The 16,079-nt window shown below is 30.7% G+C and overlaps 1 protein-coding gene across 3 annotated transcripts in view; it reads left to right on the top strand.

Annotated features, from left to right (window-relative positions):
• LOC113392685 (diuretic hormone 45) overlaps positions 1-16,079 on the top strand; it is a 54,264-nt gene that overhangs the window by 20,404 nt on the left and 17,781 nt on the right. For all 3 annotated transcript variants that reach the window (XM_026629227.2, XM_026629228.2, XM_064221019.1), the window contains exon 2: positions 12,652-12,694. In XM_026629227.2, coding sequence (XP_026485012.2) covers positions 12,692-12,694 — 3 coding nt within the window. In that variant the 5' untranslated portion in view covers positions 12,652-12,691. The remainder of the gene's footprint in view (positions 1-12,651; positions 12,695-16,079) is intronic.

The following is a 16,079-nucleotide window of genomic DNA, read 5'->3' as shown; positions in this document are numbered from 1 at the left end:
AGGGAGTGGCACACTGTCTGTCTGTCTCTCTGTCACGGCCTTTCACGGCCAAACCACTGAATCGAATTTGCAAATGAAGCAAGCTTGAACTCCAAGAAAGGACATAGGCTACTTTTTATGCCTAACACCTGACGATCAACCCCTAAAGAGCGAAGCCGCAAGCGACTACTAGTTCTGTATAAATATCGAATAGTTTGTTACGCTTGCTAACATCTAAAAAGAAAGAGAGGATTAGGTTTGTTTATCTATTGTCATAATTTATAGATCTTAAGGTTGGTCTAATCAGTCTAGAGTTCAATCGTTTTTTGTATCTGTAATACGATTATACACTTAGTTTTTTTTTTCTATATGTTATTATAAATATTGAAAAAAGTTACGAATCCTTTTTTCAATAATATTGTTACGTCATTTTTATCATTTTATTCGTATAAATAAAATATACACTGGAAAAAATCGTATTAATTAGAAAAACCGACCAAGTTCGAGTCGGACTTGCGCGTGAAGGGTTCCCTACCATTATTTATAGCGGCAACGGAAACACATTTTCTGTAAAAATTTCAAGTGTCTAACTGTCACGGTTCATGAGATACAGCGGACAGACGGACGGATGTACAGCGGAATTTTAATAAAAGGTTTACCGAACCCTAAAAATGAACTCTATTTAATCTAAAATGATAAAAAAATATCCTAAATTTTATTTACATTACAAACGCATAAAAAACAATAATGTAAAGTAATAATGTTACCTTATTGTTTTTATTAGATCACATTTAATAGTGCTCTTCGCCGATCACAACAGCGTTCTCGGTTAAAGTATTCTCAATATTCAGTGAAGTTTTCTTTGTGATTCGGTATATCTATTGTTCTAGAAGTATTAAGTTACCGGAATTCCTTCTAGAAATTCGCACATAAAACTAAGAAGTTTTCAAATTCATTCCACTGAAGTTTATAAATTATAAAATAGTTTTACTTATACTCAAACTTTGCTATTGTATTGTAGTGGGTTATTTTATTTTATTATTAAAGAAAATCTCTTCGGAAACTCTTATTGATGCAGTTTTTTTTTCATTTGTTCTCTTTCATATTTTGTATTGTAAATGTTTGTGTAAGTTGTGTATCAGTAAATGTGTGTACATTTCATGCGCAATGGTCCGATTCAAGAACAAGTCTTCGCCATTGATATAAGGACGTAGTTTAAAAATGTCGGATAGACATTCCATGTTTCACATTGGAAAACTGAAAGGTTCTCTAAAACCGAGTGAAATAAACAAACATACTCTACAACTGTCAGATGGTGGATGTTATTTAAAGTTTTGTATTATACAATGATTTCAAAGTTTCGTCGTTTTAAAGTTTTTATTTGCTCATCAGTGTTATGTCTTGGTGCTGAATACATGCATGAGATGTGGTGCAACCGTCGTGTCTAATAGTCTAGTAATTGTGAATATCTGAGATCAATATCAATAGTTAAAGAAAATCACGGCTTATTAATAAACAGTTAACTTTATCTATAAATGGATATCGAAGGAGTGCGTATAGTCACATAGTCAGTTTCTCCGGCGTCCAGAAGCATGTATGTGTGTGTGCATTGCACAGCGTACCTTTTTTTTTTTTGTTTAACGAGGAGGAAATGCATTTACGCATGCCGCCCGGTCGGGGGACCGGGACGGGTATGTGGGACTCAACCGGGGCCTAATGCCCCGTGCCAGGGCACGCTGATGCTAATGCCCTGTCCTACCCACTAAAACCATCCTCGGGTTTCCACCATGCCGCCGAGTCACCACTCGGCCACGGGATCGCCAAGGGCATGCAACCGCGACCCCACCAGCGGCAGCCGCCGTGAGGCGGCTGAATGTTCATGGAAAGCGCGCCTAGTGCGCGCCTTCCCCCTCATCCTCCACGTGGTAATGTGGCGAACTCCCCCGAGTCCGCCACTGGAGGCTGGGCGTCAACGAAGCTGACGCCCTGCGGCGGATAAGATGGTAGGCTCCGCCGCTGACCGCCGGTGTAAAACACCTGGGAGGCTCGAGTAGCGAGCCCTCCCACTCCCTCCTAGCCAACGAGGCCACTCACATGGTCCGCCCTGACGCCGATCAGGGACGTACCAGGAGCAGCCCCGCGGCATCCCTCCCGCCAGTCTTAGCCGTGGCCGACGAGCAAGCTCAAGCCGGCCCCGTTGCCCAGGGTACACCACGAGGAGGTGACTGACATGTACCCCTTGCACAGCGTACCTAACCAAGCCTAAAATGTAAAAGCATTAATTAATTTAACCCCATCTTTCTAGCATTTTTATACCTAATAAATACCGGACACGTACATATTTGGTCGGACAGAATTTTTGAAACTCAAATATGTTCGACTTTAGCTAGACACTTGGCAACCCCAACTAGCATGAACTCCGCTTTTCGTCAAAGCCGCGGCTTTAGGTAGTTCTTTTATATAAACATTTCGAAATATGAAGTTTTTATTAAGGAGCACTTTTCATTAGCTTACCATTAAAATTTGTTATCCAGAATTTTATCCTAACTTTTCTCATTTTTCATAATTCAACTGAAAAATTAGACTCCAAAAATCTAATCATGCACTTTTAGTTTTCATTACTCGGCCAGAGACTCCATTGCACTTTACGCTATTCCTAGTTCCTTTATTTTCGTATTTCTCCATCGTTCTATTCTTGAATCATTTGCCCTTATACAAATATATATAGCATTTAGCTTATTATTGATGATATATAATCTTGGATTGCAAAAATAATTTTCACAAAATATTAATTAATAATCCGACCAGTCGTTCGAGCGTGATTGAGTATCGTACAAACGTTCTCAAATATATATTTTTAATTTAATTCATGTAAAAACGGGGAAAACCTGATTAATATTTTCGCAAACACTTTTAAAATATTTAGTTTAGTATGTATATTATTGTAAACTATTTCTACTATATAATATTATCGATGATATATAATATAACGACTAATATATCATCTTCTCATGATAGATGATAAATGTTTAATAGAAAAATTACGAGACTACGTATCTGTTCATAATGTAATAAATTATCTTAGAAGTATATTATCACTGTCTGAAAATGTGTAAGATGTATGAAATGATAAATTTCTCAGAATATTGTTGAAAAACAACATTGAATAAAACAATTGATATATTAAATCATAGGCATTAATTAATTTGATTTAGCACTTGATTTAAAAATTAAATGCATTGATCAGGTACGTTATATAATCTTTTTTATTATTGTAAGCATGTGAGAATAAGAGTAAGAATTTGTCAGTGCTGGGCAAAAATCGCCTTTCCTGTCAAGGTTTAGAGCTTATTTCACTATACAAGACTGTTGTGAATTCGTGGATATTCGTGTGTTCGAATTCTGACTAACACATGCAATATTCCTCGCGATGTTGTTTCACCGGGCACGTGGGCAAAATGTTGAACACGTAAATTAATTTTATTTTAATGTATAATCTATTAACGTTATAAAGAGGTGAAATAGCTTTGTCTGTATGTATGGGTTAATCTCAGGAAATAATGATCCAATTCTAAAAATATTTTCATTTGTATAAAGCTACATTATTCCTGAGCGCTATAGGGTACGAATACATTATATTTACATCACATCATTATCTTGATTGTACCCGTGCGAAGCCGGGGCGGATCGTTAGTTACGAATAAAGTACGAGTACTATGTTTTCCGAGTATTTATATTTCGTAAATGTCATAACTAACGAATAAAAAAGTCAAATTACATCTACGTTCCTATATTTAAAGTTTAATTTACTTTATTTTAATAGTTTTGTACTGTAAGAGATTAAAGACATTAATCACTCGAATGTTAAGGATATTGACATAAGATAAAAGCAAAGCTACTTTCTGTAATGGCCCGTAATAATTATTACGATACGTTAAACATGTTATAGGAGAACGTAATAGTAGGTTTTGCGACGAAAACATTTATTTGTTATGCCGTCAATTTTAGGAACAGCGGGAATACGAAAACGAAACTTACAAATATATGGAGTATTTTTCAATAAAAAAAAATATTTACAATTTTAGTGTACAACGTGATATTATTTTTTATAGATATATACAGATATAAAGTTAGAAAAAGTTAGGTATTATAATATACATACTATACGTAAAATCTTTTACAAAGTATTCGCGAAACGTTTAATCGGGGTTTCCCCCTTTTTTGTTCACGAATTAAATTAAAAGTATATATTTTTGAATGTCAGTAGAGTAGTCGTTCACGCACAATCCAAGTTTTAAATCGATCTTGTATATTACATGGTAGCGATAGTAAAATATTCCCTTACTTCTTCTTTTATCGAATTTTTGTAAATTCTTAAATTGATGTAAATATCATATAGAAAAATAATGAAAAATTTTATCTGATTAATTTGATTAAAATATTCTTTTATGCAAACATATGCCTATACTATGTAAAAATAAATAAAAAGGTAAAAAAAAAAATCAATCAAAATTCAAAGATAATCAACGAACTCTTTTGAATCGTCGTTTACAAGATTAAATACAATCTAAAGGTTCGGAATTACGTCGTAAATTTTACTGATAATAACTGGCCCCTAGATACTTTGCTATGCTAATTAAATTTCGTATATTAATTGTATATAAGTACTTCAATTTATCATATAAACTATATGAAAATTAACGAATAATAAATTTACATTTTTATTGTTAATATTGTATCTAATTGTCTAACTGTCTGATATGACTTATTTAATATTTTTTGATATTATTAAACTTATACGTTACCCCATATACGACGAAATAATGACGTTTTTAAATGACAATCCTTATATGAAAACATGAAAATGATTAGAAGAATAAATTATTCATTTAAAAAAGCAAAATTTATAATTAATAGATATCACAGATTATAAATACATATTAAACAATATTGTAGTAACAAAAATATTCCACTTTAAAACGTGAAAGCCACTTATAAAGTAACGTTAAAGAGGGATTTAAAATTAAAAGCTAATGGCACGTTTTATATCTTAAACACTTATAATGTTTTTAAACTATAAAAGGTCGGACTTTGTTATCTATAAGTTATCTGTTGTTAACTGCAACAGATTAAATAACGCAAAGTTTATGTCATTTGTCTATTTAGTTGGATCTTATTAATACAATATAATTAAATTTTATTAGTATCTGTATACCTGTTCGATTTTATAGATTGCTATAATTAATTATTTATATGTATAAATATAGTGTCGCATTATGAAAGAATGAAAACAAAGCCAAACTTTCCAAGTCAACCAACCAGTCCAAGTCAGCCAACTTTATTATATTAGTGTGCGTGACAACTACGCTTGACATACGCAAAACTTTATATTATATTTGGCTATGGCAAATTTTTTTTTGATGCGTTCTCAGCTTTGACAGCCTAGACGTGACGTATAAATAACTGGAAAAAAAAATTTATTCAATCGTTTATTTTTATTTATAATAGAAATTATACATAACTCTTTGATTGTCTCTTTGTGTATTTCAAACACATACTACACTTAATTAAAAGATTAAAAATAAATGAGCATGAAAAATCCAACAAATATTAGTTTCCGCATAATAATTACGATAACACCCTCGTTTGATCTTTACAAATGGAAAAATTATACAAATGCGTGTGTTACGACGCTCTCATACATATTGTTAGTGTTTGCGCTTCAAGTCTCGATAATCTGCACTTTTACCCTCTTTTCATAGCACTTGTAATAAAATTATCATACGAATGAGTTCCCATGTGTACAACTTACGTCATATTATTTTGGGGCTGCAATATAACGTCGATAGTGTCTGAATGCTTGTTATCGTTGAAATATTAAATAATATTAATCTATCAAATAAATATTAATGTTATACATTTATGAAAGTGATATTATCAGTATTCTTATTTGTAACAATATAGGAAAATTACAAAAAAAAATGTAAGAGGATTGTTTGAAGCTTTTACTCCAGCATTAATCTTCACCGGAGCATAGTCATCACTATTTAATCAATCCTAGTCAGTCTCTGATTTATAGCGCAATGATCCGAATGCTTAATCAGTGAATATAAAGCACTCGATAGGACAAAGATTAAAAGGCCTTACATAAATTATTTGTTAAGATAATTGAAAACTTAATTTTTATATTGAGCTGACTTTTTGATTCAATTCATGAATATGCAGTTCTTTTTATAAAATATATTTTTTTTTAGTTTAAGCGGTCGTTCGACAAAGTTTTATTTGTGCGATGTTAATTGATACGTTGACTGACTGACACTCGATTACGTGAAACTGTACGATCCGTATTTACAAAATTGTTAATTTATAGCACCTTTTTTTTCAATATGTGTCCCATAGCTTTGAATGATTCATATAGAATTTTATTTATGCAAATACAAACGTCGCTCAAAAATTAGGAATCGCCTAAAGCATATGCTAACAATTGAACTCAAGAAAGCTCGTCAGACTCTTACTTTTTAAAGACACTTTTTTTCGCGTCTATGAATCATAGCGAGTCCACAGATCATTTATATTAAATTGATAATGACATTTAAATAGTAATTTTACTTATTAGCATCGTATACATTTTATAAATGCATATTGCATTTGACAGAACATTTCTTAGCTTGGTTGAACAGAAGTCGTTAAGAGTTATTGAATAAATTACAGGGTGATTAATTGACTATTAATTACTCTACCGTTTAGCACCTCGGTTTTGTTAATTAAGCTTCCCTTAAAGCAACCACAAATAGTTCAATCATACTTGAAATTTAATTTAAGGAAAGCGTTCGACTTTTTTATTCAACCTATTTTGCGTGATGAGGGTAAAACTTTAAAGTGTATTTTCGCAAACAGGTAACTTTTGAATGAAAAGCTTCTAACAAAAAAGATTAAATTCAAATCGTTTTTTATATTCGAAGGTGATTGATAAATTAATTTAAATTTAAAACATTAAATATTTTTAACAAATATAATGAAACTATTAGAACATGCTAAAGTTTCCACGATGACATTGAGAAAAAAATAAAACAGTTTTTCTTAATTTATATTTTACAAGATAAAAATATTTTTCTCGTGTCATTCCCAGAGTCTAAGCTGTCGTGTTCAACAGGCTAAATAAAAACTCGCTGTTCCGCAAAAACCAAGACAATATGCCGCGAAATAAAAGACAACGAACGGAGTTTAAAAAAAAAAAGATTGTCTTTACGTTTCAGTCTATGATAAGGTTCTTTAATTACCCGACTTTCGCAAAGCATGAGTGTATATAAAAATTACATCAAACACGTTTGATTAAAGAACTTTCGAGTACATAGATGCTTGAGATCTGTTACTTTGAACAATTCATTTCTCTGAGATTGACGATATTATTTTATATTAAATTAGGATTGAAAATTTCAAGTACGCTATATTTTAACACGAGCAAGTCTTTGATGGGTCGCTTATTAAAATTGCTGTATGTTGCTTATCAAAATAACGCACCTTTCAACTCCCTAGTTTCGTTCAATAAAACGAGTCAAATTTTAAAGGGTAATAACGACTTTATTGAAAATTATTAAAACTTACAGAACTTGAAGTTGAAACAAAGTGTGCTTTAACAGAAAGCTCTTTAGGGAATCATTATTGTTTTATTGAGAAGTATATAACAACTAATATAAATTCAAGCAGGTTAAATTTTGCAGAAACATTATTAATTAATTAATATTTTTAGAGAAATAATTTAAAATGTGCATACGAGAATAAACATTTTATGTATTTACTTAATAACTTTTGACTATTGTGTCGTGAAGTTTAAATAATTTCTTAGATAATATTACGGACTAAAGTACCTAGGCATTACTGATTTAATAATGCATGGATTACAATTAAAAAGATTCACGAGAAAGTAAGCGTAAAATATAGTAAGCTGTGGGATCAACCTCGGAGCAGCATGTAGACTAGTGCCCATGTACACCGTAAATAACACATTATAACTTATAGTCAATTTACATTTAGAAAATGAAGAAATATCTGATGTCTGTTTTTTTTAATGAAATAAAAATACATTATGTACGTTTTTATTATTTATAAAGTTTCCGAGGCTCTGGGTTCAAGTTCCGGGTTCGACCAGTTAACAAGTTGATATTTTTTTATTCATAAATTCTCAGTAGCGGCCTGTTTTGAGTTAAAAAGTTGACTTCAAAATGAAACATTGAACTGCTTTCATTCAAATTGTCAAATATTTTTTATTACATAAAAGAACCCTTATTAAAGAACAATAATTGTCTTGTCCTTTCATAAAACACTTATTTATGTATAAATGCCATATCCAATATATATAGTGCTGTATATTTTATAAACCTTATAACTAAAGCAAAGGTACCATTAAAAAAATCCCAGACTTTCTGAATTTATTTGTTCCCTTTTCGTGATCGAAAAAGGCGACCTACTTTAACGAAGTTACTTTTAATTAGTCAATTTTTATTTTTATAACACAATTAAAAACTCAAGTTATTAAGTTTAATTTTTCTATCATTTTTAAAATCAAATTCACTTAATGATTAAAATTTTTTATTTTTCTATCTAACAAATAAATTAAAATGTGACTTTTAAAACATTTGTTTTGTTTGAAGTAGTACCTAGTAGTTAATCAATATTCTTTAAAAGAAGTACATTTACAATGAAATGATATATGAAATAAAAGAATAAATGAAAAATTATATAAAAATTGTAACGTATTTACTAGTGATTATAATTTGCTATATATGCGGCGCTTGATCTAAAGCAGACCTGTGAAAGTTGTTAGATATTCATATTTATAATATAACACGGGTTTACATGGGTAAAATAAGAGTTTAAATTGAAAGACAAACATAGGAAGAAAAATTCTTGATTTTTCCGGCTAGGAAGGTTTTATTTTTTGGTTTTTGTCTACTATCGTACTTGTACATGTAAATATAAATCTTCCTCTCGGATCACTCTGTTTATTGATGAAAACTGCATTAAAGAATGTTCTGTAGTTTAAAGGATTTAAGTGCATAGATGTAACTTTGTTTTATACTATGGAGAATAAGAATACTTTTAAATTATAAAAAATCAAGATAATATAATTAAAACATATTAAGAACTTAAATTAACTTGAAGAATGTCTTTATCGTGAACAGTACGAGTAATCTAACGTACAATTAGCCACGTAGGTGCTTATATAATCGGTGGTTAAACACGTATTAACTCTAATTATATCTTGTTAAAATCTAAGCACGTACGGCATTCAATAATTATAGCGTTATTGACCATCCTATAATACCATTAATGCAACAGATAATATAATATTGTGCATATTGTACCAATAATCTAGGCGCTTTAATTGAATAATTACCCAGAGACGTGATAAAAAAGGATTATTTTTAGAAAGGAATTAAATACTTTATTAGACTTTATTAAACTTTTCTGTACTTTTTATTTTATTATAAAAATAATATATTATGAAATAATGTATTTCAATATACATATTATTTATATTGTGGAAAGTTTTATAGATTATTCTGTGAATGTCGTATTACCACTTTAATGAAAAAAAAAATCATTCTTCGCTTATAACTTCGCCTTCAAGGCAAGTTTTATCCAGTTGTGAACTGTTAAGAAATACAATTTACATACAATTCAACTTTGTCAGAGTCGGTCCACAACAGTTGATCGTAATTATTAAGGAATAAACTTATTAAAGACCATATAATGGCATATCTATAACGAGAGACAATCATATTACAATTCATCGAAACAATAATGAAATACGCGCTATTCATTCTAATAACAATTTATGTATACTGTGTTTATAAAAAATGTTATAAATTAGTAGTGTTCTCTCAGTGGTCGATATTGACCATAATCATTATTGACAATTTGAGAAAAAAAAATGAACGACTAACTGTCGGCCACGGCTTTCCTCATATTTCAAGACTGAACCGTCAGGGTTTAGGTATCAAAGTAGACTATGCCTTTCAATGAGGTTCAAGCTTTCTTCATAACAAATTTCATCAAATTCAAACGAGTGGTTTGGCTGTGAAAGAGTAACACACAGAGTTACTTTCACATTTATAATATTTAAAATTAGTAGATAACATTAAAGCTCGTCAATAAAATCGCCAAATAAAAGTATTAAACTATTCTGTCAAAGCCTATATACTAGCTGCTTAGCTGCTGTTACCTCCCCGTGATTCGCGTGTTTATATGGTCATTACATATATCACCTTTCTAAATAAATAGACTATCTAACCCAAAAGATTTTTTATCAAATCCCATTGACGCGCTCGAACAAAGTCTTCAGTTTTATATAATAGCCGTAGCTATATATGACATAATAGCTTAGACGTCTGCGTTGAGTCACTGAGAGGGTGTAATGATTCGGATGTAATGTGTCAATGGCAGATTCGATCACCTGCTAGCGAATTATGCGCGTCCGTATTGTTCCATTGACCGGCAATCAGGTACAAGGCTGTCTTGATTGAAAGCTCTACCACTGATTTGATTATGCATTAATAGTACCTACTTGCAGCCCTAAAGGCAGCTCCTAAATCGTCTTACACCACACTATAATTAAACCTGATGTATGTTACATGAAATTTACTAGATATGATGGTAGCTAATACTCTTAGCGGCTTTGATAACTAAATCTATATTGGTATGAATAGGTGTCGAGAATTTATGTTTAATTTTCTAATGGAGGAATTTTCTAGAAAATTTATATTGTTTACAGGGTCGATAAAGATGCACAAGATACATATAAAAATGGACGAATTTGAGCAAAGCAACAAAACCTTTTGATTCACTAAAAAAATAATCATTCTTTGCTCAAATTCGTCCATTTTTATACGTATTTTGCATTATATAATATTTTTTAGTATCTTCTCAGAGATTTGTTTCATATTATAGGTGTAATTACATGGCATTACAAAAAAAATGAGAAATTTGTCGTTATGAACAATTTATTTAAAATCTGTGAATGCCAATTGAAATCTTGAGTTAAAGTAGCCTCTATCTTTGCTTTGCTTAAGACGTTTTCTTTTACAACCGAGAATTAGACGATATAAACACATCGGTCCAGACTTACTGGTCCAATAAAACGATACATTAATATTGTGTAGGTCAATACAGCTTTGTTAATCATAACTTCATTATTACATGTACTCTTTAAAGATAATCTGGCTCAGTATAAATGGAATTATTTAAAACAATTTGTTGGGTTCAATTGAATTTGTAATTCATTGGTTTAATAAACGCGTTCAAAGCTGATACCTGATTTCAGGTATTTGTAATTTACACTCATTTTGTTTGTTTAATTAAATTTGAAGCAATAACAAATTATTTGAAACAATATACTTTTATTATAATATATAATCCATCTCGTATGCAATGCAAACAAATCATCGCGAGAGAGCCATAATATTTTTTCATGTGTTGGATTAAATTCTATCTTATAGAAGGCTACCTTTATCAAAACTTTTGAATTTAAATTTAAATATATAATAATCATTTAATATTTAGAGACGTCATCGATTTTATCATTTTTAGGTAAAACAGGTTCCTTTTACTAAGACTCTACTGTCCGTCCGAACCATGATAGTAAGACAGTTGAAATTTTCGTTTCATAGATAATGGTACAGAACCCATCGTACACGAGTCCAACTCGCACTTAGCCATATTTTTTAAATTATAAGATATTATTTCTGTTATATATTTAATGTATCGCAGGTAAAATTTTACATAAAGTATCTTGAAAATATGTATGGAAGAAATGTGTTGGTCATTAATTCATCATTAATATTTATTAATTATGAAATTGTAGTTCTATATGTGACAAACCAAAGGGCATATCGTATGACTAAAGGAGCAATTTAAAAACTGTAGTGTAAATGCCCGTGTTCTAGATACGAAGCTCGGACGGACTGAATTAGGTCATGTCGATCATTTCCCTTTTCATCGAGAGTTTGACATGATACCCGAAATTATATAAATTATACGATATGCTAGTTACCTGTGCATAACACGTTATATGTTTGTTATTTTTTTATTCTTAACTACCAAGTCTATGGAGCAACCGTATACAGCCAAGCACAACTTAGTTTTACTTTTTAATCTGTTTACAAGCATTGATATTCTTTGTTCGAGTTCTCATTAATTATATTCAATATGTTGTATAATAATTTTAATAACACATGACTAATGTTCTTGTAATAATAATATAAAAATGTTTGTATTTTCGACGGGATGTGTTTTGTTTTCAGTAAAATAAGTAATAATCTAAAACAATGACATGTTATGAACATTCAATATGTAATATTCATAGCTTTGTTCATTCAGAATGTCTATTTGGTAGATTTTTATTTGAACTCCAGAGCTATGTTATAAAAAAAAAAACATGTTACTTATCTCAAAACACGATAACTATATCTCAGAAAGGGATAACCGACATTTACCATAAAAATAAAATTTAAAACACGTATCATAATAATTTATTACTGAGAGTCGGTTATCAATAAAATTTACGAGTTAGATGCGAAGTGAGTTCTTACAGAATAGCAATTCAATTCGTCATCGATTAAATTTTTTTTTGTGTGTTCTGTTTGTATATTATATATTATTTCATTGTTTCAGATATATTTACGACTCTCAGCAATTAAATAACTACGCTAATATGGTAAGTACCTATTATTAAAGTGAGTCAATTTGTAATGAGTTTAATGAGGAGAATTATTGTATTCAAGTAAAACTATACACGAAGGTGAAATTATATATTGCATATAATAATTATATACTTGTTTTAAATAAAATATTAAATATGTCATATTGATGCAGGGTTACTAAAATTTAATTGTAAGTACTACTACAACTCAACTACTAGTAGACGCCCAGAATACGCTGCAAGACCTCTTTGAATAAAAGTAACTGTAATTTGAATTTGATGAAATTTGATTTGAACCAAGCTCAAACCCTAGGAAAAGACAGGCTACTTTATATGTTTATCACCTGAAGGCCAACCTCTAAAACGCGAGCGAAGCGGACGATAAAAAAAGTATATGTATTCAATGCGCAGTAAAAAAAAATAATTTTCAGAAACTTCATAAATTTTTTTCACGAAAAACGAACCACCGAACCACTGTTCCCGGTGTCGTTCTACAGATATTTGTAGTTAACTTTTGACGTTTCAACTTTCAGTAGCGTTCTGTGAACTGCTGATCAACTTGGTAAGTCCAGCATATTTGACGCGTAAACGCGCAATAAAAAATCGTAAATGTTTCTATTAAATGATATTAATTCTCATTAAACATTATAAAGTGCAAGCAGACATTATTCAGCATATCGACATTTTCAGACACAAAATATTTTTTAATACAAAAACAGTTTTGCTTAACTTGTTACGCGCTATTTATAGTACATATATTTGGTACTGTTTATGTAATAAAATCGAATCTGTACTTTTACATCGCCACAGGACTAGTACCATTGAGCCATCGACACTTCAATTTGGCGTTGTAAGAGCCTACTTTAATGAATAGACCTTTTTAATAATTTGACCTTTTGCAGTCGCAATATCTAATATGGCGGATTAAAGCAATTACTTTTTAATATAAAATATATAAACATAAATTCGTTTGCGTATTTCATAATAGAATTCAAAATATTGTCAAGACTTAAATGCTGTAACTTAAAAAATAGAAATAATCATTATTAACAGTTTACCGAGTTAAAAAGTTGATTGCTTAAACTAGTTCTTTTTTAATTACTTTTTATCAGTCAGGGAAATTTACATACATAAATTTACATTTAGGAAAAAAAAACTCTAGTTAAATATTTTCCAGAGAATTTCAGTGATCGATGCCCAATTAATAATTGAAAGGCAAAATTTTGATTGATTTCAGAAGGTACCTATTACGAATATTTGCTTGTGGCATTCGTTTCGCCACGTGACTTTTCTAGAAAAATTAGTTCTAATAGTAGGATATTATAATAAACTGTTTAAGCAATCATGAAGTTTGCGCAAATATAACTTTTTTTATGGATAAGCATTTTATATAATTCACTTCGTTATATTATACCTCGCCACTAACTGGTACTGTAGCTCATAAACTTCAATATCGTTCAAGTGACCTTTACGAAATTTAGCAAAGCGATACAAGAAGGACAACCGTCGCTGTATTACGCTAGTAACACTTAAAACACATGAAGACCAGAAACATATGAGCCATAACAAAAATTAAAAACTAACGAAATTAAAGAATAAAATAACCATGCCCGCACAATAAATCTTAATATACATCATGTTGCCAGTTCTATATGATTTCTAATATTTCCCCGCGACTCATCCGTGTCATACCTTTCCCGTAAAACCTAATTTATACGCTTATACTCTTATTCAGGTCCTAGGAACGTACATGTCAACTTTTATTAGGATCAGTTCAGTGGCTTAGCGCGATGAGAGAAACAGACAGTTACCGTCGCATTTGTAACTTACGATATTTACTGGATAGATTGTAGATTGTGTTTATTCTAGAAGTGAAGTCTAGTATTATTACAAGATTAAAAAAAAAATCACGTGCTCGATCAATTACCATTCTAAAGTAAGTAGAGTAAAGTAACAGCCTGTAATGATCTACTGCTGTACGAAACTCTTGGAAGAAACCTGCATGTTATACGAAACATCGGTAGGAAACCTGCATGTTATACAGAACATGCAGGTTTCCTTCCGATGTTCACCACCGAGCACGAGATCAAAGACCAAAAATAAATTAAGCACATGAAAATTTTGCGGTGCTTATTTCAACCGCAATCATCGGTTAAGAATCATGTGTACTAATTAAACTAGTGGGTCATCTCCACATTTCAAAGTCAAATTAGTCTATAACATAATTCGTATATTCATCAGTTATATTATATTTTCTTTATGCTGGTTCATGTCAAAAGAAGTACGTATCTGAGTAATACCGAAGTAAAAGAATTTCAAGTTTAAATTTTCTCATCACTAATGAGACCTCAAAAGGTACAAAACTAGACACTTCTTTTTGCGATTCGAATTTTCCAGAACAGTCGAGTAGGCACAATGAATCGTTACAGTTCATTTATAGTTTTACCTTTTTGAACTTGACTCAGATCTTGCAAATCCCCATAGTCTCACTTGATGAAGTCACATTTCGTAGTTTAATATTTATTTTTATATATTGAAAATGTTAACATTTATATAAGTAAAGCCAAGTCACTAATAACAGTATTTAAAATAGAATTAAGTTTATAATATGAAAGGGCTAATAACCATAATTTAAGCATTATATAACAAAAATATACTTTCGTGTCTTTATTACTGATGCATAAACTTTTTTAATATATAAGATATATTATTATTTTACAGTGTATAATTTTCTATCAGATATTTTTGAAATATCACGATCACCGTTGCCGTTCAGGCAAGTACTTATTTTACAAACGCAACTATCCAGTTGCGGTTCAGTGGAAGTTGGATCTGAATATAAACGGTATTTTACGATAATCGATATAAATAAGGCAAATTGATCATCACGATTAAGCTGGGGATCATTTATGTGAGGAATATTCAAAGTTGGATCGGAATAGTACCGGTAACATATCAAAACTGTTATCAGTTAGAGGAATTTTCCCCCTTGCTTTATTATTCCGCATAGCTCGAATGCAAAGAACCGTATTCTATTATCGTCAGAGAATAAAAATCCTGATATAATATGCACTCTTTTCTAATACAATGATATAATGCTATCAATTAAAAAGCAATGAAAGGCAGCTCTAATAAGTACAATGTGCTCACCGTCTGAAATAGGAGCAATTACTTATAGATGTCGAGTTTCACAACTTTGTCGTATTGGAAACTAGTTACGAGTAAATCTGAAATGCATCTCCAAATACTATATTGGATGTCTGATAGGTGCGCTCAGTGTAGTAGATATTTTATTTATACCTGCTGATATATTTATTATATGTAATTGCGAAATTTTGTCTTGGATATTATTGGATAATATTATAGAAAGTACTGCAGTATGTGTTTATTATTCTTCTGT

The sequence above is a fragment of the Vanessa tameamea genome, chromosome 5, assembly GCF_037043105.1.
Source record: "Vanessa tameamea isolate UH-Manoa-2023 chromosome 5, ilVanTame1 primary haplotype, whole genome shotgun sequence".
Classification (NCBI taxonomy): Eukaryota; Metazoa; Arthropoda; class Insecta; order Lepidoptera; family Nymphalidae; genus Vanessa; species Vanessa tameamea.
Note: the sequence above shows the minus strand (reverse complement) of the source record. Positions and strands in the feature narration are given on the sequence as shown.